The sequence below is a fragment of the Syngnathus floridae genome, chromosome 3 (genome assembly GCF_059516105.1).
Source record: "Syngnathus floridae isolate MCC-2025c chromosome 3, RoL_Sflo_1.0, whole genome shotgun sequence".
Taxonomy (NCBI): domain Eukaryota; kingdom Metazoa; phylum Chordata; class Actinopteri; order Syngnathiformes; family Syngnathidae; genus Syngnathus; species Syngnathus floridae.
The window spans coordinates 19,911,192-19,939,102 of NC_142415.1; the positions used below are offsets into that span (position 1 = coordinate 19,911,192).

General features: G+C 45.5%; 3 protein-coding genes, 1 long non-coding RNA gene and 1 pseudogene across 5 annotated transcripts; 3 read left to right on the forward strand and 2 right to left on the reverse strand.

Annotated features, from left to right (window-relative positions):
- Nucleotides 1-448: 448 nt before the first annotated feature.
- Nucleotides 449-16,264, reverse strand: LOC148400994 (uncharacterized). The gene is made up of 3 exons (XR_015857684.1): nucleotides 15,612-16,264; nucleotides 14,817-14,898; nucleotides 449-3,170 (listed from the first exon to the last, which is right to left on the reverse strand). It is a non-coding gene; the product is annotated as an uncharacterized LOC148400994 (long non-coding RNA).
- LOC148400995 (uncharacterized) lies at nucleotides 3,407-5,781 on the forward strand. Its single transcript, XM_088371777.1, has 2 exons — nucleotides 3,407-3,919; nucleotides 4,205-5,781. The coding sequence occupies exons 1-2, from the start codon at nucleotides 3,805-3,807 to the stop codon at nucleotides 5,458-5,460; spliced, it is 1,371 nt and encodes a 456-aa protein (XP_088227903.1). The 5' UTR covers nucleotides 3,407-3,804; the 3' UTR covers nucleotides 5,461-5,781.
- Nucleotides 6,112-12,180, forward strand: LOC148400996 (uncharacterized). The gene is made up of 5 exons (XM_088371766.1): nucleotides 6,112-6,475; nucleotides 7,268-7,434; nucleotides 7,737-7,785; nucleotides 7,858-9,929; nucleotides 10,055-12,180. Exons 1-5 carry the CDS (start codon nucleotides 6,226-6,228, stop codon nucleotides 11,918-11,920), a joined length of 4,404 nt encoding a protein of 1,467 aa, XP_088227892.1. The 5' UTR covers nucleotides 6,112-6,225; the 3' UTR covers nucleotides 11,921-12,180.
- Nucleotides 16,178-18,591, forward strand: LOC148400997 (uncharacterized; annotated as a pseudogene). Its single transcript, XR_015857682.1, has 2 exons — nucleotides 16,178-16,753; nucleotides 17,115-18,591. The product of XR_015857682.1 is annotated as an uncharacterized LOC148400997 (transcript).
- A 135-nt stretch (nucleotides 18,592-18,726) lies between these two features.
- Nucleotides 18,727-27,706, reverse strand: LOC148400998 (uncharacterized). The gene is made up of 16 exons (XM_088371045.1): nucleotides 27,169-27,706; nucleotides 26,027-26,114; nucleotides 25,360-25,653; nucleotides 24,534-24,866; nucleotides 24,149-24,451; nucleotides 23,695-24,079; nucleotides 22,084-22,136; nucleotides 21,672-21,995; nucleotides 21,308-21,601; nucleotides 20,925-21,239; nucleotides 20,562-20,849; nucleotides 20,166-20,492; nucleotides 19,785-20,096; nucleotides 19,432-19,719; nucleotides 19,199-19,347; nucleotides 18,727-19,086 (listed from the first exon to the last, which is right to left on the reverse strand). Exons 1-16 carry the CDS (start codon nucleotides 27,688-27,690, stop codon nucleotides 19,078-19,080), a joined length of 4,284 nt encoding a protein of 1,427 aa, XP_088227171.1. The 5' UTR covers nucleotides 27,691-27,706; the 3' UTR covers nucleotides 18,727-19,077.
- Between the last annotated feature and the right edge of the window lie 205 nt (nucleotides 27,707-27,911).

Genomic DNA, 27,911 nt, shown 5'->3' on the forward strand with positions numbered 1-27,911 from the left:
ACAATTAGTATAATTAGTATAACATCACCGAATCATCCTACTGAAAATAGCCCCTAATTGAAGTCGTCCAGCCCCCAGGACAAGAGAGACAAAATTTGACGGACTCAGATTAAGTTTAATGTGAAAAAAAATTAACAATTATTCCGTTTGAAACAATCAGTTGCTCCACCTCCTACTCAGTAACAGCATCTGTATTTACGTTTAGCAATAATATATGAATACTGTATAATAGTATGATCCTTTGCAGATTCCAAGCATTTTAAATAATTTTAAAGTATGCACTGGAAACAAGCAAGCAATCCTTTATATTCATAAATGTTTTCCAATAAAAAAACAAAAAATGCAATTCCACATCTGTTTATACGACAACATCTAAAAAATAGGTGAATTCAAGAATACAGATGTAATGTGATGAAATAAAAAAAAACACACCTTTTAATTGTCCGAGTAGAAGGGCGACTGCTTTATTATAAAATGTACAATTAATTCCGTTTGAAACAATCAGTGTTTGGAAATAACACTTTGTAATGACTTACCATCAAAAGTGTCCCTTTCTGCACTTTCTTGAGGCAAAATCATCAACAATGTCATCATAACAGATTTTCTTCCCTACATCACAATTATGATAGCCAGACCAGTCAGTCTAACTATTTTATGGCAATACAATTTCTACTGCAGGTACAGCTGCAACACACATTAAAAAAAAAAAGCATCAAAAATAACCTGATAAAATTGCAATTATTTGTACACAAAATCTATCCTCCCTTCTTTCCTCGAGAAGATTTCAATGACTCTGTTGTGCAGATCATCCGTGCGTTTCAGTTCCATCAAGAAGTTTTTTTCTATCGCCATGGAAGCTAACGCTGAAGGTCGAGCCTGCCCCGTCGTATTTCTGGCATAAGTTCGAATTCGCTTTAGGGCTGAGAATGTCTGTTCAAAAGAAGCAGCGGACACGGGGATGGTCACAGCCAAACACACAAATGTGTACAGCTGCCCCATGCTCTCATTCAGATTTTTCTGCTGAAGGAAGTCAAGGAGATCAGTGGGAGCTTTTCCTGCAAAATCATCCATGGCATACATGACAGTCAGTTCTGTTCTTAGCCGAGGCAGATCGAAAAGACTTCCGTGGCTCTGTGCTAAGCTGCAAAAGGCTGCGTGCGGGAAATGTTTCTGGTATTCCCCAAACTTCTGGGGGTCGAGGAGGGTGAGAAAGATCAGTTTTTCGTGGTCTTGAAATCTGCTCTGTGTCTGGCAAATAATATTGTCCAGAATCCTGCCGTGGAGTTGGCGGTAGTGCGCTGGACCTCTTTGTGCGCTCGGAGCGCTCGCGGTGCGTTCAGCGGCCTGGTAGATCTCCTCGTATCGGTTCCTCTCTCGCTCAACGGTGTCACAAAACTCCTTTACCCTTGCCAGACAAAACGGAACATCTGATATCTTGTCCTGTAGTATCGAAAAGCGCACATCCGAGTACTCAAAAATGCCATTAAATGTGTGAAGCAAAAAACAAAACTCAAAATCATCCAGACGTGCTTTCAATCCATCAGCACAGCGCACAGAGTCCTCATCATACTCGCCATGATGCTCCAGAATGTGATCAAAGAGTTCCTTGAGAGCATCTCTCTTCTCCAAGACTGTATTGACCACTCTGGATGTGTCGTGCCAATGCGTTGGTGCCACACGAGGGAGACGTCGCTGGCAGATTTCGTCCAGCAGTTGCGTGCGCCGAGGCGATCGAGAAAAAAACGCAGCAAGGCCATTGAGGTGGGCGAAAAAGATCTTGCATTCTTGAAGCTTTGAGGCCCCCTGAGTTAATACTAAACTGAGGCGGTGTGCATAGCAGTGGATGAATAAAGCCAAAGGTGCTCTCTCCTTAACTTTAGCCTGCACCCCGTTTAATCCGGAAGACATGACGGCCGCCGCGCCGTCAAAACACTGTGCCACAACTTTACCCAGACATTCATTTTCCAGCAAAAATCGGATGATAAGACCTGCCATGTCATGGGCTCGCTTTCCACTGGTAACATCTTCAAATCTGACAAAGCGTTCCTTGACACCTGTGTCGGTTACGTAACGCAGAACCAGCGCGAGCTGCGCTGCCGCGTTACTCTCGTCCGTCATCTCATCCACCATAACTGAGACAAACGGTGCTTTATTAACTTCCCTTCTGATCTCTTGCGCCATCACTTCAGCAATAGCAGTGATCAGGTCGTTTTGTATTACGTCCGACGTCCCACGAAACACTTTATTAGTGGACAGGTGGTAATGTAAATCCGTGTTGCTCTCAGCAACGAGAGAAAGAAGCTCCGCATAGTTTCCTCCGGCACTTTCGTCGTGCCCCCGAAATGAAAGTTCCTGCTTGCCCAGAAAAATGACACAGTCTATCAGTCTTTTTAAGATTTCCCTGTTTTTCTTCACCTTTTCGTTGTGGAGCTCCGTTTCCCTGCGCGCTCGCTCGATGGGCTGATCCACTCTGGTTTCCCCAAAAGTTTTCGAAAGCACCGTTGCTTGTAAGTGTCCGGCAGTGCCTTGATGCCTCATCGCTGCCTTGGTTAGGCAAGTTAAATTTCCAAATCCAGTGTGGCTCCAAACACCATGTCGATCAGTGGCAAATAACAAGCACTCCCAGCAATACAATTTGCAGCTTTCCTCGGAGCCTGTGAGCCAGGGGTACCGCTCGTAGTTCGTGGACTGAAAGTGGCGGACGAATCCTCTTCCCGGTTGTGACAGGCTTGCTAATATCGGAGTTGCCCGGCCTTGCTTAACGATGTCCAGCTTTTCTTGAAAAGTCCGTCTTGAAAATGGCTTTGACAGTAAATCTGCAACCAAATCAATTTCTTCCAAAGACTCTTTAGGGTAAGAAAAATCAAGCCCTGGTCGGAATGGACCTCTAAGCGCTAACTCACCGTCTGTTAAGACTGACGGCCATTCTGCTTTTGGTTCTTCACTAGCCTCTGTCTGATTTAACCCTGACAATGGTGGTTGTACTGAACCTGCACTGCTTGTGCTGCAGTCTTCATTATCATCTTCACTCTTGACGATGACAGATATTGGAAAGTCTGTGATATCTGCCTCCTCTTCTTCTTCTTTGATGTGGTGGCCCTCTCGATCTTCTTCCTCTATCATGTGTGCGCGCACCTGCTGCACAGGGTGAAGGTCCTCTTCACGGATGTCTGTGGGACACGAGAAGAAAAACAAATGGTGTGACCATGATGTTGCGCACTTCTGTTGATGCATGTTTGTTGAGAACATGTGTAATGGTGAGGCTGGAATGTTTAAAGTATTGCGTGTGGCGAGGGAAACGCGGAAGTAGATCAGCAGCGGAAGCGGTACGGCAAGTCCGTTTGGCCAAACTATGCACTTTCACAACAGCCTTATCAGATCATTTTACAGAACACGTAAAACGAGGCAAAATTATCTTCATCTTGAGCAACAGCAACCCGTTTCTGGAAGTAATAACAAAAGAGGCTCGTATCACAACCACACAGTTCGTTTGCTCGCTGACAGCCACGTGATTTGTCCAAGTAGAGTTGCCGTACTACATCGGGTCGAGCCATACTTCCGGTTTGCTACGATACCACGTTAATGTCACTAAAACATTTATACTGAATTAGTACTGCAGCCTCGACAGATGACGTTCATCGATAGTTAAAACGTCATCAATCAAATATTTGTGTCCGAGCAAGGGCGGTGGGCTGTTCGTTAAAGCTTCTCGACCAAGCTTAATAAATTTAGCTAAGACGCTAGAGAGAAGCCTTTGTTAGCGTCACGTCGCTCAGGAGAACGCGATGTGATTGTCGTGAGAAAATGTGTGCAAACGTTGTGAAAGAAGAAGAGTGCGAGGAAGACCTTAATCGGTCAAAAGAGAACGATGGACAAAGATTGGACACTGTTTTCAACCAGCCGAAATTACACAGAGCAGGTTTGTGCACGTACTCTCACTAGATGGGGAACCATTTTTGCATAGGATTCCAGCTCTCTCACTACGTAGTTTGAAGATGATATGACAAATTCTTTTGAAAGAAAATGACCAAAAAGAAAAGAATGCCCAAAAAGAAAAGAACTGCTAACTACTGCAACACCTGATTCCCCCTCCAATGATCAATAAAGCGTATCATAGACACAGTTGATCATTATTGAACATTTGTTTCTATGTGACTATGTGAAGGGGAAAGGTCGAACCATGTCTGTTTGTCTTGTTTTGCAGACGTCAGTAATTATCATCATCCAAAGCAGCAAATCCAAGAGGAGGAGCCAAATTTGTCACACTTCATAAAGGAAGGATTGCCAGAAGTCCGTCACATGAAAGAAGAACAGGATGATGTCACCAAGTCTCCATTGACTGGTGTTATTTTGAAGAGTGAAGAAGGCGACGGAAACAACTCAAAATTAAAAAGCCTCTTTGCTTCATTCGCAGAAGGTAACGACGTAACGTCACACTCGTACGGTGATAATGAAGAGGAACTCTCTAAAGATGAAAAGACACATCACGCTGACAAGAAATTCATCAAATGTTCTCATTGTGGCAAAATGTTTTCCAACAAGTTCTCATTGACTAGACACACAAAAATACACACTGGAGAGAAACCGTTTGTCTGCTCAATTTGTGGTGAAAGGTTCTCTTTAAAAGCAGGTTTAACTACGCACACGAGAAGCAGACACAATGGAGAAAAAACCTTTGCCTGTTTAGTTTGTGGTAAAAGATTCTTTTTAAAGACCGGTTTGAAGAGGCACACACGAACACACACTGGAGAAAAACCTTTTGCTTGCTCAGTTTGCGGTAAGAGATTTTCTTTAAAGGCAAACTTAACAACTCACACACGAAGCAGACACAATGGCGAAAAACCTTTTGCCTGTGTAGTTTGTGATAAAAGATTCTTTTTAAAGACAGGTTTAGCAACACACATAAGAACCCACACGGGGGAGAAACCTTTTGTATGCTCAGTTTGTGGTAAAAGATTCAGTCAGAATGGGGACTTAAACGTACACACAAGAACACATTCAGGAGAAAAACCTTTTACCTGCTCAGTTTGCGGCAAACGTTTCTCTTTGAAGACAAATTTAACAACACACACAAGAAGACACAATGGAGAAATTCCTTTGGCCTGCTCAGTTTGTGGCAAAAAATATATTGACAGAGGAGAACTGTTAATACACACAAGAACACACACAAGAGAAAAAGCTTTTGCCTGCTCAGTTTGTGGTAAAAGATTCTGTAAAAAGGCAAGTTTAACAATACACACAAGAACGCACACGGGCGAGAAACCGTGCACCTGCACACTTTGTGGCTCAAGTTTCAGTGCGTGTTCAAATTTGACTCAACACATGAAAACGCACACAAGGGAGAAACCTTATCCCTGCTTAGTTTGTGATAGAAGATTCTCTCGAAGGTCAACTTTAAGAATGCACACAAGAACGCATGGCACAGCAGATGCTCAGTCGACAAATAACGACAGCCATTAATGAAGACTAATTTGGTTCATGCACTATTTTTTAAAAAGAGAAAATGTAAATAGCCTTGGAAGGATCAGTTGTGTGACATTTGTGCTGCAAAATCAATGTCAGGGACAAAGGACGAGGGTATAGCAGGCATGGGCGATTATTTTCCAAATCAAAGTGTTCACTCCTGCCTTCTGTTTTTTTTTGGTTTTTTTTATTCCAGCTAACACCATGACGTCACAGTGACGAAGGCCATGAAACGCTCTTGTAGCCCTTAGGGTGGCTCCATAGAAAATGTACATAGTGACGTTGAAATAAATAAACTCATTTTCAAATATGAGAAAAGTGTTCTCCTGGTTTTTCAAACGCTACAATATGTACTATTGCAATAATACATTTAAACTTCTTATATTTGATTTGGGTGTCACTAAACTTTGAAATTAAGAGCTAATACTTGGGTACTACAGGTGAAGCTCATTAAAATGGTTCTTATTATAATATTACGTTCTTTAACAAGGCAGTAAACATAACTGGAGCAGGCAGCAAGTGGGTGGAGGACTAACAATATTTTTTCGATCACACTCCAGCACAATAGGTGGCGATAAAGCGCCACCTACTCACCAATAAACAAAGGAACAGAGCAAATGTGACGTAAGACTTGACGTGCCTGGCAGCCATTTTGAAGACAGCTAACGCACACGCCGCAACTCGACGGAGCCAACCGTTCCTAGTTGGGCCGTTTCTTTTTTTTTTTCCCCCCTCTAACTCACCAAAGGATAACGTACCAACATGTCAACGGACCACTTTCAAACGAAGTACGCCTCCTTCATGGAGGTTCTGGTGAAAAGTACTATTACGGAAACAACCAAACTTTTCGAAACGGTGGTTGACGAATTAAAGGCAGAAATATCGAAACTGAAGGCGGAGAACGAGGCCCTCAAACGTACAAACAGACAAAAGGCGGAAGCGAGAAGCTTTGCGATCACTGTTCCCGGCCAAAGAAGCCGTTCGACGATGCAGGATTCAGCAGTTCAGTGTGGTGAGTTTTTCCATGCTTCTGTCTTCTCTAAATGCTATAGAATATTGTTTGACACTGTAGCTCCCCAAATTATACGTCAAAGTCGTTTTGGTAGAAGCAGAGTACATTGACTTGGAAGTGACCCTCATTGAGGGGTCTTTGAACGTAGCGCCGTGACGCTATATCCGTTGTTTTTCCGGTCGGCGAGCCACGACAGCCGTGTGTAACACCAAAGTATACGCCCTAAACCAAAATGCGTAAGTCTTCCAAGAGCAACCAAATAATATGCTCCTTATGTGCTCATTGTCTTCCAAATTCAAAGACTTTTGATACAACCTGTTTTAAACTCTATTTTCATCACGTGTGATGAAGTAAAAGAGACCCATTAAGCAAGCAGCCGGCGTTTTAACTTTGTGCTTTTATTTATGAACAAAAATAATGCCTCGCATGCTTGTTAAAAACCAGAACTTTAATGTTAATTCTATTTTATTTAATCATTTCATCATGTTAAGTCTGACGTTTGTTCAATACCAGTCACGATCGGATTAGTCATTATCGGGTTGCTAAGAATTTCCTCTAGGTAATGTCATAATTATTTTCCTCGGAAAATATTGACTTATGATTAAGAAGAGGTACATAGTAAGTCCTTAAAACAGAGTAGAATAAAGACAGCCGTAGTTTGACATTACAGACGATTAAGTGCCAAGAAACAATTCTCTTGTAAATGACTTTTGAAGGGTGTTAGATACCTTGTCTCTGAGATATAATAAATGCACTTACAATCTTATTTTCATGTTGTGTACATGTTTGCAGACCTTGGCCAAGTTTTTCTACTGGTGGAACCAGTGGGCCAAATCCTAAATGACCAAGGCAAACAGTGTCATGAAGAGGAAACGGTGTACCTTCTGCTAAACGACGATGACGCTGCTGCAAAAGAAGGAAATTCCAACCTAAAGACGGTTTCGCTTTCAAACCATAAGGTGCTGAAAGTTTTTCAGGGGTGAGGTTGGGTTGCTTCAGACAGGTTGACTCGTGGTAGCCTTGAAACTACAGCGCAAGGGAAGATCAATAAGATCATATTCACAAGAAATTCATAATATTAAGGATCGATGGTCCCCAAATTGAGAAGAGCTTGTTAGCAAGCATGTTGTCCTGGTTACAGTATATTTATATGTGCGTGTGTTCTGTTCTGATTTGGCGCTATATGAACGAAATTGAATCGTTTGTTTGACGTTTCGAAATGGTGTTATATTTATTTTTCCCTCTTCTGTTTATTTGAAAGGATTCTGAAGCCGCTGCAGTCAGCAAAAACGTATTGTGCGCAGTTGCAGGTGAGAAGTCAAAAGTGACACATTTTGAAAAGGTTTTGGACAAATGTCTTACTTGCCTTTTCCTCTTTATAGCTCCACCACCAGCATCTGCTCGTGGAAATGAAACCAACGGCCCTGAGAATGATCGGCAATGTTTAAATGAAGAGCTCAGAAGAAGCCATGACACTCAAATGACCAAAGTTTACCCTTGTCCGGAGGTGGATCACAGTTCACGTGCGCTACAGAAAGACTCAATGGAGGTAGTAAATTATCTTAACTTAGTTGCTACAACAAAAGACAAAATGGAAGTCATAGCCAACGCTGGACAAGTATTAGCTGGATTGGGGAGCCGAGAGTCGAAGGAGTCAAAGTTTCAAATGAAGCTACCGTCATTGGGTCAACAAAACAGTCAGCCAACAACGCTGTTGGACCAACCGCCAGAAGAAGAGCAAATCAAATGTTTGCCGGAAGATAAAACCATGTGCGACGCACAAGAGCAAGTCAACAAAAATAGAAGAAAAAGAAAACAGCCCTCAGACAAAGTGAAACGCCTGCCAAAGTTCCCAACGGAAACACTTTTGCTACCTCCAGCTGGCGCCGCATCGCACGACGGAGTGGAGAATTCATCTCTTAGTCCCACAGCTTCGTCACCACCTCCCGGGGTACGTGATAGCTCTGCGATGCTACAGGATGCCATGCTACTGGTTGAAGCCATGGATCAGTCAAAGAATCAGACCCCCACACGAGAAAAGCAAACGGCGCAAGACCAGCGCACTCTCGATGGAAGCGACGAGGGCGCGCGAGAGGAGTCGGCAAACGAAACACTTTGTGACACTGACCCAACAGAATCCAGCAATTGCCGATCTCCCACGAGCGTTCATAGCCGCCAGCCAAAACTTGCTTCTTCTGACGTCACGCCAACGTCGACTGACACAGCAAGCAAGTCACCCGAGCAGTGCTCGCCGAGCATACTGGCGGAAGCAGTCGAGATAACGGCGGCCTCGGGGCTGGTCCCCAAAAAGATTTTTGTCTTTTCCAAATCGCCGTCCACTCATCCGCAAGGTACAATTGCCCCGCTGTCCCCAAATCAGATTTCAGCCGTCGTGTCCACGGTCGCCAAAAATAAGTCGTCATCGGAAATTTCTCAAAGAAAAGATGACGCGAACTCTACGACAGCCGCTCCCCTCGCCACGTCGAAACCAACAAGCGGCTCAACGGAAAAAAGCTCCGGCCCGACAGTGTGCAAAAAAATTACAATTATAATTCGGAGAGCTGCAGATGTCGCCGCAACCCCGCTGTCCGAGGCACGAGTTGCACCTACGAACCAAAATCCGGTCGGACCTGCAGTCGTGATGTCATCGACACTGCATCCTAACACGGGTGCTCGCGTAACTTTAGATGAAAAGGAAACGCCGTCGCTGATCGATCAGACGTCATATTTTTTCTCCCGGTTGCCATCTCAAACTCCCGCGGAACAATCGGCAGCCTCGCCGTTGTCGCAACTGACAGACGTTTGCGAAACTTTAGAACAAGTGGCAACGTTGCCATCCGAGGGCGCAACGATAAACGGCCCGTCGCCATCGCCGCAACCAGAACCTTCATCACAGCCGACCGGCATTCACCAAAGTTCACAACTACCTCCCGGGGAAGAGTCAGCCACATCATCATCAGCAGCAGCAACAACGGCGAGCGGACCTTCCGAGAGTCTTCCACTCGTTCCGGTAATTAGATTGAAAAAGTTGGCAGATCTGGAAGTATCCACTGGATCCGTTTTGCTTTCACAATTGCTTACTCATGAAAGGGAATCTGAAGTTGTCCCGCCAGACAGCAGCGAGCAGGCGTCACAAACGACAATCTGTCCATCTGCATCATTAACAGCAGTTGCTGAAACTTTAAACGTCTCAGAGACGTTGCCACGCTCTACTTTGAGAGAGGCACCAGACTTGGAGAAAACAATCGTGGACTTTGACAAGGATGATTTTCCAACTGTATCTGAGCGATTGTGTCAAAGTTTGTGTCTGGATGAGGACGTCATCAAAACTGCAGTGCAGGGCTTACAATTCCCCGTCATCATCAAGGACAGATGTGATCCTCATTTGCAAATGACCAAAACTCAGTTCCTCGCACAGTTGTCCGTGACACCTGTAATCCAAGACGCCCAAAAGGTAATTAGGTCTTTGTCTGCAACAGTTTTTTTTTTTTAGGTTTGGCAATTAAAAAGGGAAGAAAACTTGAAAAAGAAAAAAAAACACAACACCTGACTAACATGCTATTTCCTTATGTTGCGTAGATGTTGACCAGCGAGTCTGCAGATGCCCAAAGTTCCTGTGAAGGGACCAGCACAGACCACAGGACTAAGCCACAGAGGATGTCCTTTTTGGCCCGTCTGGGAATTCACCTGAGAACACGCTCGCGGGCTAAAGGAGCAGAAACAAATCCAAAGCCACTTCTAGAAAAAATGTACAGCTCCAAGAAACCAAGACTGGAGAATGTTAGTACAAATGAACAGGGGTCCAGCCTTGAGCCTATTCCTGGGCCAGAAAGGGACTTTTGTCAAGTAAGTACAGATATCAGTTACCCTCACAGTCAGACTACATTTGAGCCCGTGTCTGTCATCCCCCGAAAACCCATCGTAAATTTGTGTAGGTTAGCTCTTAAAGACGCTACAGACGGCGTATCAATTGTCGCCCCACCGCCAGATGTCGAAAGAAACCTAAGCCCAACAACAAAACACGCATTGGACAGCCTAAAAATGGGACATGCTATTGAATGCGATTCAATAAATTCCATCGCTGAAAATTCCGCAAGTGAACCATCCGAATCGGGTCCACGCTCAAATTTGACTACAACTGACCTAACGACGGCTAAATTAGCCCTGCTTTGTGATTGTACGTCCAATCACGTTGCTGCTGGAGATTCTTCGAGTCCCGGGTTAGCTTTGCCTCAAGATGAACCTCGTGTGAGACACCCCGCCGCCATCGCGACAGAGCCGAGCGCAAGTCGGGATACGGAAAGCTCAAACAAGTGTCTGAAATCCACTAAAGCCATTAGCAACCTTCTGAAGAGCAAATTCCCAGCTGAGAATCGTAAGAGCTTAGTCAGTCCGACTGCTTGCGCTCTAAATACCAACGACCCCTCCACTTGCGACTCTCTCGGTGGTCGCAACTTCTCAAAAGGAGAACAAACCTCAAAACTCGACGAGTCCAACTGGTCACTGAGGAAAACTCCCCAAATGCCCAAATGGGTTAAAAACGCTGGCGCTTCAAATAAGACCGGGGAAAGCATTGCCAACAAGCTGAGACTCAATCTGAAATCTCCCGTGCAAGAAAACGGCATCAAGATCCAGAATAGCAAAGCAGCAAGAGCTAAGCATGTGCTGAAAGATACGCAAACCAAAGTGCAGAAAGCGAAGCAGCTCATGAACCATCGTAGCGGCGGCACCACGGAAAACAAACCGCTTTGCGCTTCTCCCAAAGTGCGGGTTAGCAAAACCATGCACGTCCGAGCTCCCACTGTCGTGGCACCCGCGCAGCCTCGATCCGTCGTGGGTAAGAAGCTGCTGAAGAACCAGTGTGAGGAATGCGGTCGTGTCCTTAGCAGCGGCGCTGCCCTGGAGAGCCACCTCAGTCTCCACACGGGTCACAGACCCTTCTGCTGCACGCACTGCGGGAAAAGCTTTCCCGACGCCAAGGGTCTCAAACGGCACGGCATCGTCCATCGCAACGGCAGGCTCCACATTTGCCAGCAGTGCGGCAAAGGCTTCGTCTACGGTTTTGGCCTCAACAAACATCTCCAGATGGTCCATGGCAAACATAAGCCCTTTGTCTGCCAGCTCTGCAACAAGGCCTTCTTCACAAAGCGAGATGTGGAGATCCACATACGGACCCATACGGGGGAGAAACCATTCCACTGCCATTTGTGCGAAAAGAGATTTGTAAGGAGTGTGGAACTCAATGCGCATCTGAGGTGGCACAGTGGCGAGAAAAGGCACTGGTGTCCCTATTGTGGCAAAGGATTTTTCGACCAGAACAACCTGAAAAGACACAAGTACATCCATACGGGAGAGAAACCACATTCTTGCCCTTATTGCCCCAAACACTTTACACAGTCTGGACACTTGAAGAAGCATGTTAAAAATGTACATAAAGTGCAATGAGGGAGAGAGTGTCAACTTGTTTTTGTTTTGTTAAGTACAAATGTCTCTTGTGTTTGGGTCTTATATGTATTGTAACAATATAAATATCTGTAAAATAAGAAATTACGTTTTCTGTGTTGTCTCAAAAAAACGGACAAGTGTCAGCTTGTACTTAATGTGAAATACTATAAAAGAATCAAATCAACAAATCTTTCCTAAAATATGCTCATAGGAAAATGCTTTTCTATTGGGAATAATAAATATTCTCTCAACAGCTTTAAGATCAGATTGGTTTGTTTTTCTTTCTTCGATGCTGTGTGTAATGACTGTTATTCATTTGATTATGTTTTGGCAAAAGTTTAGCAGGAAAATGAATTTGATTAATGGGCTTAATTACATTTTTTGGGATCGGAGAAAATGGGTGGACGGTCCAAAAAATGTCTTTTAGCAATTGTGAAAAACTGAACTAGCTTCAGAACGATGACGTTTTTTTGGTTTCTTGACAAATAAAATTATGAAACACTTCTAGCTCTTTCTACATCGAATTAGAGCTTTAAAGTCCCAGAGACATCTTTTTATTTTTTTTTCAATTAGAACGAAATTTGATAGAATGTATAAAGCTTTTCCCACGTCCCGGGGGAGGCGGGGGACATTGAGTCTGAGTGGACCATGTTCCGCGCCTCCATTGTTGAGGCGGCCGACCGGAGCTGTGGCCGTAAGGTCGTTGGTGCCTGTCGTGGCGGCAATCCCCGAACCCGCTGGTGGACACCGGCGGTAAGGGATGCCGTCAAGCTGAAGAAGGAGTCCTATCGGGTCGTTTTGGCCTGCGGGACTCCGGAGGCAGCTGACAGGTACCGGATGGCCAAGCGGAACGCGGCTTCGGCGGTTGCTGAGGCAAAAACCCGGGCGTGGGAGGAGTTCGGTGAGGCCATGGAGAATGACTTTCGGACGGCTTCGAGGAAATTCTGGTCCACCATCCGGCGTCTCAGGAGGGGGAAGCAGTGCAACGTCAACACTGTTTACAGTGGGGATGGCGTGCTGCTGACCTCGACTCGGGACGTCGTGAGTCGGTGGGGAGAATACTTCGAAGACCTCCTCAATTCCACCTACACGCCTTCCATTGAGGAAGCAGGGCCTGGAGACTCTGAGGCGGATTCTCCAATCTCTGGGGTCGAAGTCACTGAGGTAGTCAAAAAACTCCTCGGTGGCAAGGCCCCGGGGGTGGATGGGATCCGCCCGGAGTTCTTAAAGGCTCTGGATGTTGTGGGGCTGTCATGGCTGACACGCCTCTACAACGTTGCGTGGACATCGGGGACAGTGCCTCTGGATTGGCAGACTGGGGTGGTGGTTCCCCTCTTTAAGAAGGGGGACCGGAGGGTGTGTTCCAATTACAGGGGAATCACACTCCTCAGCCTCCCTGGTAAGGTCTATTCAGGGGTGCTGGAGAGGAGGGTCCGTCGGGAGGTCGAACCTCGGATTCAGGAGGAGCAGTGTGGCTTTCGTCCTGGCCGTGGAACAGTGGACCAGCTCTACACCCTCGGCAGGATCCTCGAGGGTGCATGGGAGTTCGCCCAACCAGTCCACATGTGTTTTGTGGACTTGGAGAAGGCGTTCGACCGTGTCCCTCGGGAGGTTCTGTGGAGGGTGCTTCGGGAGTACGGGGTGCCGAGCCAACTGATAAGGGCGGTTCGGTCCCTGTATCACCGATGCCAGAGTCTGGTCCGCATTTCCGGCAGTAAGACGGATTCGTTCCCAGTGAGGGTTGGACTCCGCCAAGGCTGCCCTTTGTCACCGATTCTGTTCATAATTTTTATGGACAGAATTTCTAGGCGCAGCCGAGGCGTTGAGGGGGTCCGGTTTGGGGACCTCAGCATCGCGTCTCTGCTTTTTGCAGATGACGTGGTGCTGTTGGCTTCTTCAGGCCGTGATCTCCAGCTCTCGCTGGAACGATTCGCAGCCGAGTGTGAAGCGGTCGGGATGAGGGTCAGCACCTCCAAATCCGAGTCCATGGTCCTCGATCGGAAAAGGGTGGAATGCCCTCTCCGGATCGGGGATGAGATCCTGCCCCAAGTGGAGGAGTTCAAGTATCTTGGAGTCTTGTTCACGAGTGAGGGGAGGATGGAGCGTGAGATCGACAGGCGGATCGGTGCAGCGTCGGCAGTAATGCGGACCCTGTACCGGTCCGTTGTGGTGAAGAGAGAGCTGAGCCAAAAGGCAAAGCTCTCAATTTACCGGTCGATTTACGCTCCTACCCTCACCTATGGTCACGAGCTATGGGTCGTGACCGAAAGAACGAGATCTCGGATACAAGCGGCCGAAATGAGTTTTCTCCGCAGGATGTCCGGGCTCTCCCTTAGAGATAGGGTGAGAAGCTCGGTCATCCGGGAGAGACTCGGAGTAGAGTCGCTACTCCTCCACGTTGAGAGGAGCCAGATGAGGTGGCTCGGGCATCTTATCAGGATGCCTCCTGGACGCCTCCCTGGGGAGGTGTTCCGGGCATGTCCCACCGGTAGGAGACCCCGGGGACGACCCAGGACGCGCTGGAGAGACTATGTCTCTCAGCTGGCCTGGGAACGCCTTGGGATCCCCCGGGATGAGCTGGATGAAGTGGCTGGGGAGAGGGAAGTCTGGGAGTCCCTCCTAAAGCTGCTGCCCCCGCGACCCGACCCCGGATAAGCGGAAGAAGATGGATGGATGGATGGATGTATAAAGAGAACACATTTGCCGCATTGGAAATTAAAAATGAACACCGATTACTAAGAATAAAGCTAAAATTAAATGCCAGTTTATCGATCGATCTGTACTTTACATATAATGTTTCAAGGAAATAGACAAAACAAATACCGGTGAAATAGTATTGGAAAACAAATTGCAAATATTAATAATAAAAGTACATAAAATTATGTAACATTAGTACCTTGAGTCTTGGTTTTGGTCTTTTTCCTGATGTTGGCTTGTACTTTTCTATTTACAAGTTTGGGAGGGTCTGTCTTGCTCACCTGTAATATATACAATGCATCTGTAAAGTAGATTGCATATAAATATTAACAAAACATTTGCACATAGATGATAAATATAGATATATTCTTATGCTATATGTTTAGTATAGTAATTTCTTTGTTATCTAACAATTATACATAATCTTGAGAAAACATTAGAAATTCCATACCTTAAGCAGATCAATCTTAAACAGAATGCAACATATTTCAATTACATGTGCTTCATTGATTTTATACATTTATTCTTGTTGGAATGAGCCTTTACAAGACAGTTATTTTTTTTTATAATATTTTGGGCTGGAGAAGGTATTTTTCCAAGGGTAAAATTCCCCATTTGCAATAAGTGATTTATTTTACCCAAAATATTGTACTTTTGTGGGTATTATTAGGTACCTAGGTCTCATAAATGGTTTTATAGCAGCCCGGCTTTGAAAGATTTCACTGATAAAGGTGCATTATAAATGCTGTATTACTATTATAATTATCATTATTATAGGGGGGGGGGGATTAGAAAATTTGAAGCAATTTCTGGGAATTTCTGTCTATTAAAATCCTGTCTCCAAGGACCATATCCATTCTAAATTGAATTAAAACTGAGGATGTCTAAAAAATTCATAATATTCATTTATTAATTATTTCCTGATGAGTGATGTCTGCAAAATATTTATTTACTAGTATTCTTGGTACAGTGGCCTGACTTAAATTAAACTTACCCTTTTCCTCTCTCGTTTGACAAAAGCACCTCTAGGCTTCCCAAACGGAGTCCGCTCTTGGTTTGTGACTGGCGTTGTAGCCCTGGTTGGGCCACTAGTCTGGCTAGGGCTAGCAGCAGAAGCATGGTCAACATGGATAGGCGAGGTCACGGTTATTGGTCTTGAAAAAATTGTTGGGACAGAATCCTTTTTGAGCACTAGCTTGCACCGTGTACCTATGCCAAGTTTGATCCTCATAAGGGGTCCAGGTTCAAAGCAGGTATCCTGGAAATGTGCACTGCACAGAACACTATAATCTGTAGGACCAGACCAGTCTTTCCGGGTCCTTTGTACCTGTTTGGTCCATTGTTTCCTCAAAGCCTCGTCTTTTGGAAACAAAAATAGCGATACACCTGCTTCGTTGGTGTTACTGCATCCCATAGCGATACACCTTTTGCCTCCACGCTTCGACATCCTTTTGTTTGCATTCACTGAAGCTAAACGCGAACAACTTGAAACGTCACTTCCGGCTTCTTCCCCCAGTGCAGTTCCTCGGTGCAATCAAACTCGTCTGCGCGGCAAATTTAAATTGAATTTTTCAGAGCAACAGCTTCCTTTTCGTTGTTTCGATCGTCAATTTATATTCATAAGTCCGTAAACTAAGCTCTGGGACTTTAAAAAAAAAAGGGGGAAGTTGAGTCCCTCTCGGCCCCATGGAGGCTCGCAAAGAATTCTGGGACGTTGCTGTCCTACTGCTGAACCAAGAACGCTCGGTTGTTTAAAATCTAAAGGCACGCCAGATGGATTAAACAATTGCTGTTGAATTAATACCGAACGCCATGGAGACTCAAAATAGGTCGTTCATCACCATTGCACTTCAACATAATTGTTGTTGAATCTTCGTGCCCGCATCAACTCGTCTCTCGAAGACTCACGAGCTAGCTTAGCTCGCTAGCCGCTAACAAAGAGACGCGTTTGTTAGCCACTCGCTAATCAGAGATCTAGTGTGACCGTAAGGCGTTGTGGTGGACGTTTGGAAATGTGGACAAGAAAAACGGAGGACTATAAGGAGGAACTTTCTGGAACAAAAGAGGAAAACGACCCACAACGTCTACGAAGGCACTCTGTTTTCCAGCAGCCTCGAGATGTAATCCAAAGAGCAGGTTTGTTCACTAGACACTAAACAATTGGGGTTCAGCCAACAAATGCTTGCTGTCTCGTTTTATTTCTTTTTATTGTATCTGTTCAGAATAATGTTTTGTTTTGACAATCGGAAATGGCTCACCTGTCATACGTGACACGACAACGACCATAACAAGGACATTTGTCATATTTAATGAGAGTATATATTCTGCTAATACAGGATGGCAGGGAATATTGATTTGATATCAAGTTAATTTGTGTAACAGACTGAATTCATCTTGTCGGTCAAGGAAACGCTGAATGAACAATTATACGCAGCATTAAAGGTACAACGTGAAATTTGAGTTCACTAAACCATGTTTGTCTTCTCGCGTCCTACAGACGCCGTTGAAGATGTTCGTCCTGATCGACACGAGCAAGACCTGCACATTAAAGAGGAGGAGGAGGAAGAGTCCCTCGGCGTTAAAGAGGAAGAGGAAGATGAGCTCCACTACAATAAAGAGGCGGAAGAGGACCCAGATAGCCCCTCCATCAAAGAAGAGGAGGAGGAAGACATTGTCAATTTGCCATTGACTGTCGTCTTTTTGGAGAGTGATCATGACGACGAAGGTCTAAGTGAGAAGAACAGGGGAGTGACACTTCGAAGCAGCAGCAACAAGCAACACATGACAATAGAAGGTGATGAAGACCACTGCAGAGGATCACGAGCTGACAGCCTCTTTGCTCCACTATCGGATAGTGACGACATGTCCTCACACTCTACGGAAGATGTTGATGATGACAATGACGATGACTATGAAGATCAGGAGGAGGAGGAGGAGGAGGAGGAGGATGACGAAGAATACTTAAAAACTTATATGACATGTCCAAGTGACAAAAAACACTGGAAATGTTCAGAGTGTGGGAAAATATTAAGTACCAAGCGGGTTTTGAAAGAACACATGAGAATCCACACTGGAGAGAAACCTTTTGCCTGCTCAGTTTGTGCGCAACGATTTTCTTTCCGGGAAAACTTAAAAATACACACAAGAACACACACTGAGGAGAAACCTTTTGAGTGCTCATTTTGTGGTAAAAGATTTACCCAAAAGACAAATTTAAAAAAACACACAAGAACACACACAGAGGAGAAACCTTTTGTTTGCCCAGTTTGTGGTAAGAAATTTACGCAGAAGTCAAATTTAACAACACACACAAGAACACACACTGGAGAAAAACCTTTTGCCTGCTTGCTTTGTGGTCAAAGATTCTCTGTCAGGGGGAACTTGAGAAGACATACAAGAACACACACCGGAGAGAAACCTTTTGTCTGCTCGGTTTGTGACCAGAGTTTCTCTACAAAGCCAAATTTAACAAGACACGCAAGAACGCACACGGAGGAGAAACCTTTTGCCTGCTCATTTTGCGATGAAAGATTCAATTTACAGACCAGTTTAATCACACACACTAAAACGCACACTGGACAAAAAACATTTGCCTGCTTGGTTTGCGATAAAAGATTTTCCGTGAGGGGAAACCTAACAAGACACGCAAGAACGCATACTGGCGAGAAACCCTTTGCCTGCTCAGTTTGTGGTCAAAGAATGTCAACAAAGGCAAATTTAACAACACACACAAGAAAACACACTGGGGAGAAACCATTTAGTTGCAGCGTCTGTGATAAAAGATTCTTAAGTAAGGCTTATGTTACCAGACATAAGTGTACCGGTGAGAACAGCAGTGATCATTGATGCTCTAAATAGGCTGAAAAATTATTATAGTGATCTGGAAAGTGTAATGTGATCCAGAGTAAAATAGGACAGTGTATTTTTCAAAGATGTCAAGATGTTAAATCAATAAATTAATCAATGCCAAAAGACCCATGGTCTCGTGTTCTGTATCACTGTAGGGAGTGAGTTATTTCAAAATTTCAAATCTTCGGCATCAGTAATGTTGGTCTTTCAGTAATTTTAGGATGTGAACCATTTTTAGGGCAGAATAAATATGCAATAAATAATATGTTACAATTTATTTGGCACTGGGGCAAAAATAATTGTTACAGTAATATTGGATTTTTCACAATATTGAAGCTTCATTTTAGTTATTTGTTTATTTTCGAATCACTCAAATGTGATAGGGTGGGTAGCGGTGGTGTGCCCAATTTTTTTTTCATTTAACAGGAGCTTCTCTGGGTATTTTACAACCAAAATAAAAAGATGACAGGTTTTCAAATTAGTATTTTTAAAAAGCTACAGTTGTTTCTATGGTATAAAACGGACAAACGTTCACAATACTACGTATCTCCTCCGCCACCAGCAACCATCTCCGTTAGAAGAATCCAATAGCATCAGTTCTGGCGCCGCAATTATTTCGTCTAAAGGAGGAAAGAAAGAAGGCAAGAACATTGGGACATCGGTTAATACACAAATGAGCAAATATCGAAATGCGTATGAGAACCATTTGAGCGGAAAGCCTCTGCATCTCACCTTAACCAGTGTGGCCAAGACGCTGTAGATGCTGGAGATGAGGAAAAGAACAAGGAACGTGGCGGACATATACCAACTTTCCACGTTGATATCTTGATTCACAACCGCATCAGCGATGTCGTCCAATACGTTGCAATCTGGCAAAATCACTGACAAAAGAAGAAATCAAAAATGACTACGTCATTACAAAAAAAAATAGGACATTGGTAACGACAGTAACAGATCACCGCTACCTGGATTTGTCACGTTCAAGTTCAGCGTGAGGGTCGCATGGGTCACCCGACAGGTGTGGACGGCGCCGGGTAAGAGGTCGACCGGGGTCAAACGTAGGCGGCTCCGGACGCTGAATTTCCCGTCTGGGCCTCTGCTGGGTTGACTGGTGTTGAAGTACGGCAGCTCGTCGGCGGCGTCGAGAAACCAGGAGACGTTGATGGCCGGCGGACTGAAGCCGAAGACCAGGCACACGAGTTCACCCGAACCCCGCAGCAAGATGGCGGACGGTCGGCTGGGGGTCACTGCGGCTGCGAGGTGAGAAAGCGAATGCTCGGAGGTTGCACATTTCAGCAAAGGTTCCGTTGGAGCTCACCAAAGACATGGTCAATCGTGCTCCCAAAAGGTGTTTTTGACGACTCGTGTCTGACCCGACAAGAATAACTGGATCCCCGATCTTCACTTTTGGATACTGTTAGCGTGCTGCTCATTGAAAAAGTGCTTCCGTATTTCCACGACGGGCTGTTAGCGTAGGAACCCGGTGGCACTCGTTGGCCATCTTTCTCCCAGTACACTATTTTGTCATCTGGGGAAAATCCAGAAACCAGGCAAGTCAGCGTGGGGTCACCGGAGGTGGTCAGTTCAGAGATGCTCGGCGGGACGATCCGGACCGTCGGCGGATTCCAGTCTGGAGGAAGACAAAGGCAGATGAAGTGGCGTGATGGCAGTTTTGTCGAAAGGAGAAGGCGACAGACACCTTTGCTTTTGCTCACGCGGGCCTCGTAGCCCCGCTCGGAGCACTTGTGCGCCCCCTGGCAGGAAACTTGTTTATACGCCTCCCAGTCATCGGTTAACACCCTGAGGGAGCTCCGAAGCGTCTCGGTGCCGTTGTCGTGAACGGTCGGCGTCCCCGTGTGGGAATTGTGCAGATATTCCTTCCCGTCTACTTTCCAGGAGATGGAGAAATGCTCAAGATGAACGCCGACCAAAAGACACGTGACGTCCACGTGATCGCTCTGCGGCGACTCTGTGAGCGGCGGTCCTTGAACGTACACTGCGACCTTCTGAGCCCGTGATGGGGTGACTGTCAAAATGCATTGAATGGATATTTTGTCATTTTAGATATGATGATGATGATGATGGCAATTTTTACCTGAGCAGAAATCGATGGCACTTGTGGAAGTTTTCTCCAGCCATGCGTCTGACACTTGACAAGTGAACCGTTTGCCACTTTGCCACTCTTCTCGGTCGACGTCCAGTTGACTGGCAACAGCCACGCGTCCATCCGCACTCATGCTGAAGTCGGAGGTCCTCGACGGAGGTCTTTCTTCAGATCCGCTCAACCAAGTGATCTGAGGCTTGAAGCCCCATCCGGAGCAAAGGAGTCGCTGAGTTTTTGACTCTTGACCCGTGGCCAGGAAGAGCTCCGCCGACGGGCCCGCTGATAAAAGATGACGCGATGAGGAGGGAGGGAGAACCCGTACGTGAAAGCGGCTCTCTCGGATCGGCCTCTCACCAAAAATGGCGTCCAAGGGCTTTGACGTGAAGATGCCTGAGAAGCCTTGATTCACTTTACAGGTCAAACGCACGTCCTTCTTGGTCAAAGACTTGGGCAAACTGAAACGCGGACTGATGGAACGGCGACTCGGGGCTTCGGAGAGGGCGACGAAGCGTTTGTCGGAAACATCCACGCCGTCAGCCTGTAGGCTGACGTAGAGGTCGACGGGGTCAAGTTGCGTGATGTCGCATTCAAACACAGCCCCGTCTTCCGTCTGCAAATCGGCGAGCGATCGCCTGATGACCACCGACGGAGGCTTGACGAGTGCCGACTCTGAAAGAAAAGGAAAAAAACGTCTTCGGATCCTTTCATCTCCAAACTCATCCGTCCGTCCGTCCTACCTGCCACGGGGACGCTCTCCTCGATGGCCGAGAAGCAGCGGTGCTCCACTTTACACGTGACCCGCTTCATTTGTTTCCACCGGTCTGGCGATACTGTCAGAACGCTGACCACGTGAGACGCGTTGCGCCAGCCGGGCTGCTCACGAGCGGCGCCGGCGCCCTCCGCCAGCAAGGTGACGGCGGCACCCAACGCGGTGCGAACCCGACAAACCGCTTTGGCTCGGGATCCTTCCGTCATCACGGCTTTGAAGCTGGGAAGCTCCACGTGAATGGAAGGAGCGCTGTTTGCCTGAGCTGGCAGATGACATCACGTGATCATCCACGCCAACGCCATCGGACGTGCTATCGATGAAGCGGAACGTACTTTCACAAATGCTGATGGACCTTTGCATTTCTATTTTGCCTCCGATCAACCTGCACGTAAAACTGGAGCCGCTTTCCCACTCTCTCTCGCTGGGCTCCATCTTGCTGATGAGGGTGAAGATTTTGGCTCCTCCCACCGCAGGCTGAAAGGTCCCGGTCTGGGCAGCAGCTACCTCTTGGCCGTCCCGTAGCCACTGGACGCTTGTCGTGCTTGGAAAGGCGCCGCTGATGAGGCACAAAAGTTTGACCTTGGGGGCTCCAGATTTATCCTCCCATAGCGGATTTAATGTCATTTCTGGAGTGACGTTCGGAGGCGCTGCTGGAACTGGAAATACAAATCTGATCCGTCATTTATTTGAACTTCCCTTCGTGACTGGTCATTTGGACGTTCGTAGGAAATGAGTCGTACATACCTTGAAACTCTAAAACGTGCTGCCTTTCATTTTTGGCAGTTTTACTTTTAACACTGGTGTTTAACAGTCAGGTGGAAATGGGGCTGCCATGCGTGAACATTAGCACAAGCAGCAGGTGCGGGAAAAAAAACAAAACACACGCACACAGGCACAAGCATCATGAAAAAGCAGAAATGAAAGATGGCGAGGAGCAACCGTGCATGACTGGCAGCTGGTGTCACGAAAACATTTAAAAACCATATTCAAATGAATCCAGGTGCTGACATGATGCCAATGTTTGATATGAAACAGAAAAAAAAAAAGGGAATAAGAAATATTCAGGTTGACATCATTTGGATATTTATTTAAAAAATTGTAAATAACGGAATCACCTGTAAATGTACACCCATTACTTACTGTACATGGGAAACGACAGTTGCATTTAAGAGACAATTTTTTCATTTGACCTGAAAAGAAAATGAAGAAAATCAAGATCAATCCGCTTGATATTATATAAATATACTATATGTGTATATATGAACTCTGCACACCCCTTTTTCACATGCTAGAATTTTGTGATATCAAAAAAAATATTGAGACCAGGGTAAACGAGTTCCAAACTTTTCCCATCAATATATTAACTTAATGTGTCTTATCAAATGCACGATTCCATTGCTAAATATTTTAGAGCGAGGGAGTACAAATAAAATAACAGGGGTATCATGGTTGCGTAAGTGTGCACACCCTCATACAACTGTGTCGAAAATGAGCCAATCACATTCCACCTCATATTAAATGGGAGCCAGCACGCACCTGCCACCAATTAAGCGCTCTACCACCAAATGAAGTTTAGATGTTCCAAGAAGCTTGACCTACTTTTGTTTCTTTTCTTTTTAGCAGAAAGAAGTTTTGTGACTGACTAGTTTAATGCTTTGAAAACTGCTTTGGACTCTGGTCTTCTTTTTTTTGCACACCATGGCTTGTGCTGTATCATTTATGGTATTACCTTTACAACGATTGTCCTGATGCTGAAGAGCAGCGTGATGAGGAAGAGGAGGATGAAGGTGAGCGCCGTGTATCCCATGTTGTCTTGTTCTGCATCCGCAGTATTGCTCCATTGGTGGCTTGTCTCCACCAGCAAGTCTGCTGAATGGACATTAGCAGCTCAGTTAAACCTGGTAGACCAAAAAACGACCAGTCGCTCGCTTGTTCATTGACAAAAAATGTCAGCTACTAGCTTTTATTAAAAGCCGGTCGTGTCGCTTCAAAAAATGTTCAAGACTAGAGACCCTGATCTGCTTTTCAAAGACTCCATTAGATTTTTAAACCACCGGTTGGTGTTGGACTTGAAAATATGAATTTTTTGTTTAGGGGGCAAGACCCTGGAGAGGAAGAAGACGTAGACAAAGACATGTCGCACAAAAATGGTTACATCTAATTCCTCCGAGGAAATACGGACGTGTTAAGACACACTGAGAAATGTCACATTCTCCGAGTCACATTCAACAACAAAATAAAGACAACAGGGACAGCTTGCGACGTACAACAGTTACAATGTTTTTTTGTTTTTTTTTTATTTGAATTTCAAATCTGCATTTAAAGACAGCACAAACAGGAGAAGACAGAGAAGACTAAGTGGCGCACAATTCAGGGTCGCCCATGCTGAAGTTGGCCGTGGCGCTTTTGGCGGACGTGTACGTCACGGTCCTGACAATAACGTTAGCGGTGGCGGCCAAAGATTCGTGGTAAAGGACACAGCTATAGACCACGTCGAATCTTTTCCACTGCTCCATGCTGAGCGTTAGCTGGCCGTAGACGGAATAGGAGCCTCCGTTTTCCACAGGTGCGGTGGTGCTGTGGACGTAGGTGGAGTTGACGGGCTCGTCGTCAACCAGCCAAGACAGCAGAACCTCGCGAGGGTAGAAGTCTTTTGCAAAGCAAGTCAGGGTCACCGTGTTTGTTCTACTATGTTCCACCGGCGCCATCATAAAAAGCGTGGGACGCTGCAGCATTTTACCTGTAGGGATGACAAAACGTGTGCAAAACTGCTAGCACCGCACAAACTCCCGATCCGAAGCTTTCTTACCCGTTTGCCTTTTTTGGTAGGATTTCTTCACCGATTCCCCCCTATCCGAGCGCACCGCCACGCAGACGCGCCGGATCCCCTTCCTCCATTCGTCGTAGGTGATGTCGAGCAGCGTGCGATATACGCCCGTATCGCCTCTCGGAATGGAAACGGAGGTACCGGCCATGTTCTTCCCGTCTAGGTTCTCCCACGAGATATCCTTCACCACCGGCTTGCTGACTTTGACTTGGCATGTCACGGTTCCTTTTTTTTGCAAAAACATCTCCTCCAACGTGGGGCCGGTGATCTGGATGTCTACGTCCTCTTCGGTTGAAACGATGAGTCGTTATTTCTTTTCAAGGGCGCCGTACCGTGAGCGTGGTTTTAGTTTCCAAAATGTACTCACCGGATGAACACTGGTGAATGATGGACGATGCCGCAAAAACGTCTCCCTGCGCGCTTTTCCCTTTAAACTGGCACGTGATGTTGGTGCCGAGCGACCACTGGTTGGGGCTCAGCGTGAGAAAACTGGCGGCGCTGTAAAGCGTGGATCCGCTCGCCCCCTTCCTGGCCTCGTTCTTGATTTCATCGATTTTGCCGGTGACGCTGTTTCCGTTTTGCAGCCAGGTGAACTCGAAAACGTTTGGAGCAAAATCTTTGGCGAAGCAGGCAAAGGAAGCCTCGTCGTAGGCGTCGGGAGAGGCCGACACTTTAAGAGTCGGCAACTGGTAGAAGGCCTCTGAAAAGCAAACGTAGTGACAAAGATATGCACAAGCAGACGTGAATGTTTTCTCACAAACGAAAAGATAGACTCGGAATCACGTACGTGCATTCGCGTGTACGTACGCCGAGGCGAGCAAGCAAAGTGATTTTAGAACGATTCGATGACGCAGCGAGAAGCGAAAAGCAAGCAAATCTTTTTCTGACAGTTGTGGCAGAGTCAGCAGTTGCACAAGGAGGATTTGCGCCCTTTCTTTCCACCTCACTGTTTGCTTTGCACCAAAAACAATCTATAGACCCAAAAAAATGAAGTGAACGAATCATTCAATCAAAACATCGTGAAAAACCTTTTGTAGCCTTGCTTGGAAAAAAGAATGATCTTAACATTAAAATGGCATCAATCGAATAATTGCAATAGACAGTGCTTCTGTAATTGTCATAGCAGGATTTTTGAGACCTCTAGTACTCACTATTTTTTTCTTTTTTTTTTGCTTAAAAAAAAAAAGTTTTACCTTCTGGTTTGTCGAATATCACTTCAACATCCGCCGCTGAATGTTTGGCAACGCATCGAAATTTGGCCCGGTTATCCCAGTCGGCTCTCCTCACTTGGATTCGACTGACTCCCGTATAGATTCTGTTGTTGTCTACTGAAGGATACTGGATGCCATCAGCCAAGACGGTTCCGTCTTTGCTCCACGAGAAGGTCAGTGGAGAGGGTGAGAAGCCGGTGGCCAGACAGCCCAGACTAAACGTGTCTCCGGAGCCACATTGGATCAGAGGAAAGACGCTCGGTCCGACTGGTGTACCTGAGAAGAAATTGTGCCGTGAAAATTGATTGTGAAATGGCAACGGGAAGACAATATATATTTCTGATTTTTAAAGCATCAAATATTGTTGGCTGGAAATAGATGAGCAAACAAAAATATGAACGTGTGTTCAATTATAAATAAACAAAATTATTATATATATATATTAAAAAAAAATGGATGAGACCTATTTTCAAGCCACATTTAATACCATAAATCGGTCGTTTGTAAACTTATGTTTTTCGTTTGCTTAAAATGATAATAAAAATGCACACCAAAAAAAAAATCAAAAATTGACATTTAGTATACTTGTAATATACTTTAGTAGTATACTTTAAAGTTAATTTCCAGTTCCAAAATATTCATGACTTACCTCCCGTAACTGTGACTTTGGTTCCTTTCCCCCAATAGTCGAATGAGTAGTCACAATGACTCAATACAAGTGCAATGTCATACAAAAACTATGGTGGCAAAAAATATCATTTACTTACCAGATGTAACAGTGACTCGGGTTCCTTTCCCCCAGTATTCCAAGTATGTACACAGCGATACAGTCCAATCTGATCACAATGCAAATACCCAAAAGAAAAAATATCGATAAATACAGCAAAAAGAGATCCCTGGAGATGTTGATTTCCTGTCATCTGGATTGTGTGCGATGCAACGTTTTTTTCTGTCACTGGTTTCTTGTTTCCTTCCCTTTTATCTGCGGTGAGAGAGAAGCAAATCATTCAAATTATTGTTATAAACTCTTGAGTGATACTTTTTTGTATTGTACGTCGTGACGTCTTATATCACAAGTATAGCTCATTTCATAATCAGCTGCCAGGAGAGTATGAATAGAAATGTGTCCTTGTGCTTTCTATTTGCAAATTGAGTGCTATTCGAATGATCACATCACGGCAGGTTTTTGCTTTGGTGTGTAACACTGTGCCAGCCATACCCCAGTGTATGTAGATACACAACGACACACACCCTGTCAAAAACTCAACTCCAGCACTTGTCAAAGGGGTTAGCGTTAAGCCAAACCCAGGGGTCTCAAACTAGCAGCCCGGGGGCTGTAATCGGCCCGCGGGGCGATAGTTTGTGGCCCTCGCCTTAATCTGTAAGTTTAATGTTGGTGCGGCCCGTGAGAGGAAGCGCTGCCAGGTCTCTAGCAGCAAGAAGTAGGCAGAAGCCATGTTCAGAAAAATCTTCCTTACAAGGACAAAGAACCACTAAGACAGACATGTGAATAATAATACAGTATTTTCTGGAGTATAAGTCGCACCAGCCATAAAATGCACAATAAAAGGGAAAAAACGTATATAAATCGCACCTGAGTATATGTTGCATTTTTGGGGGAAATTTATTTGACAAAATCCAACAACAAGAACAGACATTAATAGGCAACAGGCTGAACGGTATGGTATGCTAACGTTACATAAAAGAGCTAGCCTCGAGACGCGCTTTAACTTGTCGAGCTGAACCAAAAGTTTTTATGGGGACGCGGAGACGTCATCGGCTAGCCTCGACCCGGCTCGGAAAGCTGTTCGGAGTCCGGTGTTTCGTTCCATTTTGGGGTTCAAAAGCTTTGAATTTTTGGTTCAAACTCCGATTTGTTCGAACCCGGAGACGTTTGAAGTCAGAGGTTCTACTGTATTGTTTTTGTAGGCTTTTGCTGTTGTTGTCTATCACTGTGCTCCTGGCACAGTAGTAGACAGCTGTATCCTCAGTCTTCAGGTGGCCCATGTTTAGATACAGCATGGTGCTGGAATCTTGTCGAGAGATAGTGAATCTACCCTCAATTGAAGGCGAGTAATATTTTGGAGTACTCAAAGTGCCGATATAAGCCATCCATTCCAAGCCTTGGCCCGGCACTTTTCTGATCCAGCTCCACGGGTAGTTCTGAAAATCTAAGCCGGATATTTTGCAGGTCAATGAGTGGGATTCTCCGGGTCTTTTCACCACGGGTTCGGACTGCTCAATGCTCCAGCCTTCGGCGGCCGTCGTAGCCAAAAGAGCAACCATCAAGTACTTCAGCACTCGGTCGGCCATCTTGGTTGGAATCACAGAGGTGTTCTGCCTTTGTCCGAGGGCACGGCGGCGGGTTTTATAGCGCACTGGTGACAAATGTGTTTTGCATAGAAGGAAACGGCGGGATGCTTTTGATTGACAAGTCTGAAATAGCATATGAGCTCAAATGACCTTTTATTATGGGATCAAGAATGTCGTATACTGTTCATGATTTCTCACCAAAGAGATCGCTAATGTTTTCA

Bases quoted from the DNA above. Each gene is read 5' to 3' on its own strand.
- LOC148400998 (XM_088371045.1), bottom strand. From the start codon at position 27,690: ATGGCCGACCGAGTGCTGAAGTACTTGATGGTTGCTCTTTTGGCTACG. The intron at 24,080-24,148 runs GTAAGAAAGCTT...TCATCCCTACAG, and splicing joins CTACCAAAAAAGGCAAACGG to GTAAAATGCTGCAGCGTCCC. The intron at 20,097-20,165 runs GTGTCTGTCGCC...GTCTTCCTCCAG, and splicing joins CCGCGTGAGCAAAAGCAAAG to ACTGGAATCCGCCGACGGTC.
- LOC148400996 (XM_088371766.1), top strand. From the start codon at position 6,226: ATGTCAACGGACCACTTTCAAACGAAGTACGCCTCCTTCATGGAGGTT. The intron at 6,476-7,267 runs GTGAGTTTTTCC...ACATGTTTGCAG, and splicing joins GGATTCAGCAGTTCAGTGTG to ACCTTGGCCAAGTTTTTCTA. The intron at 9,930-10,054 runs GTAATTAGGTCT...TATGTTGCGTAG, and splicing joins TAATCCAAGACGCCCAAAAG to ATGTTGACCAGCGAGTCTGC.
- LOC148400995 (XM_088371777.1), top strand. From the start codon at position 3,805: ATGTGTGCAAACGTTGTGAAAGAAGAAGAGTGCGAGGAAGACCTTAAT. The intron at 3,920-4,204 runs GTTTGTGCACGT...CTTGTTTTGCAG, and splicing joins GCCGAAATTACACAGAGCAG to ACGTCAGTAATTATCATCAT.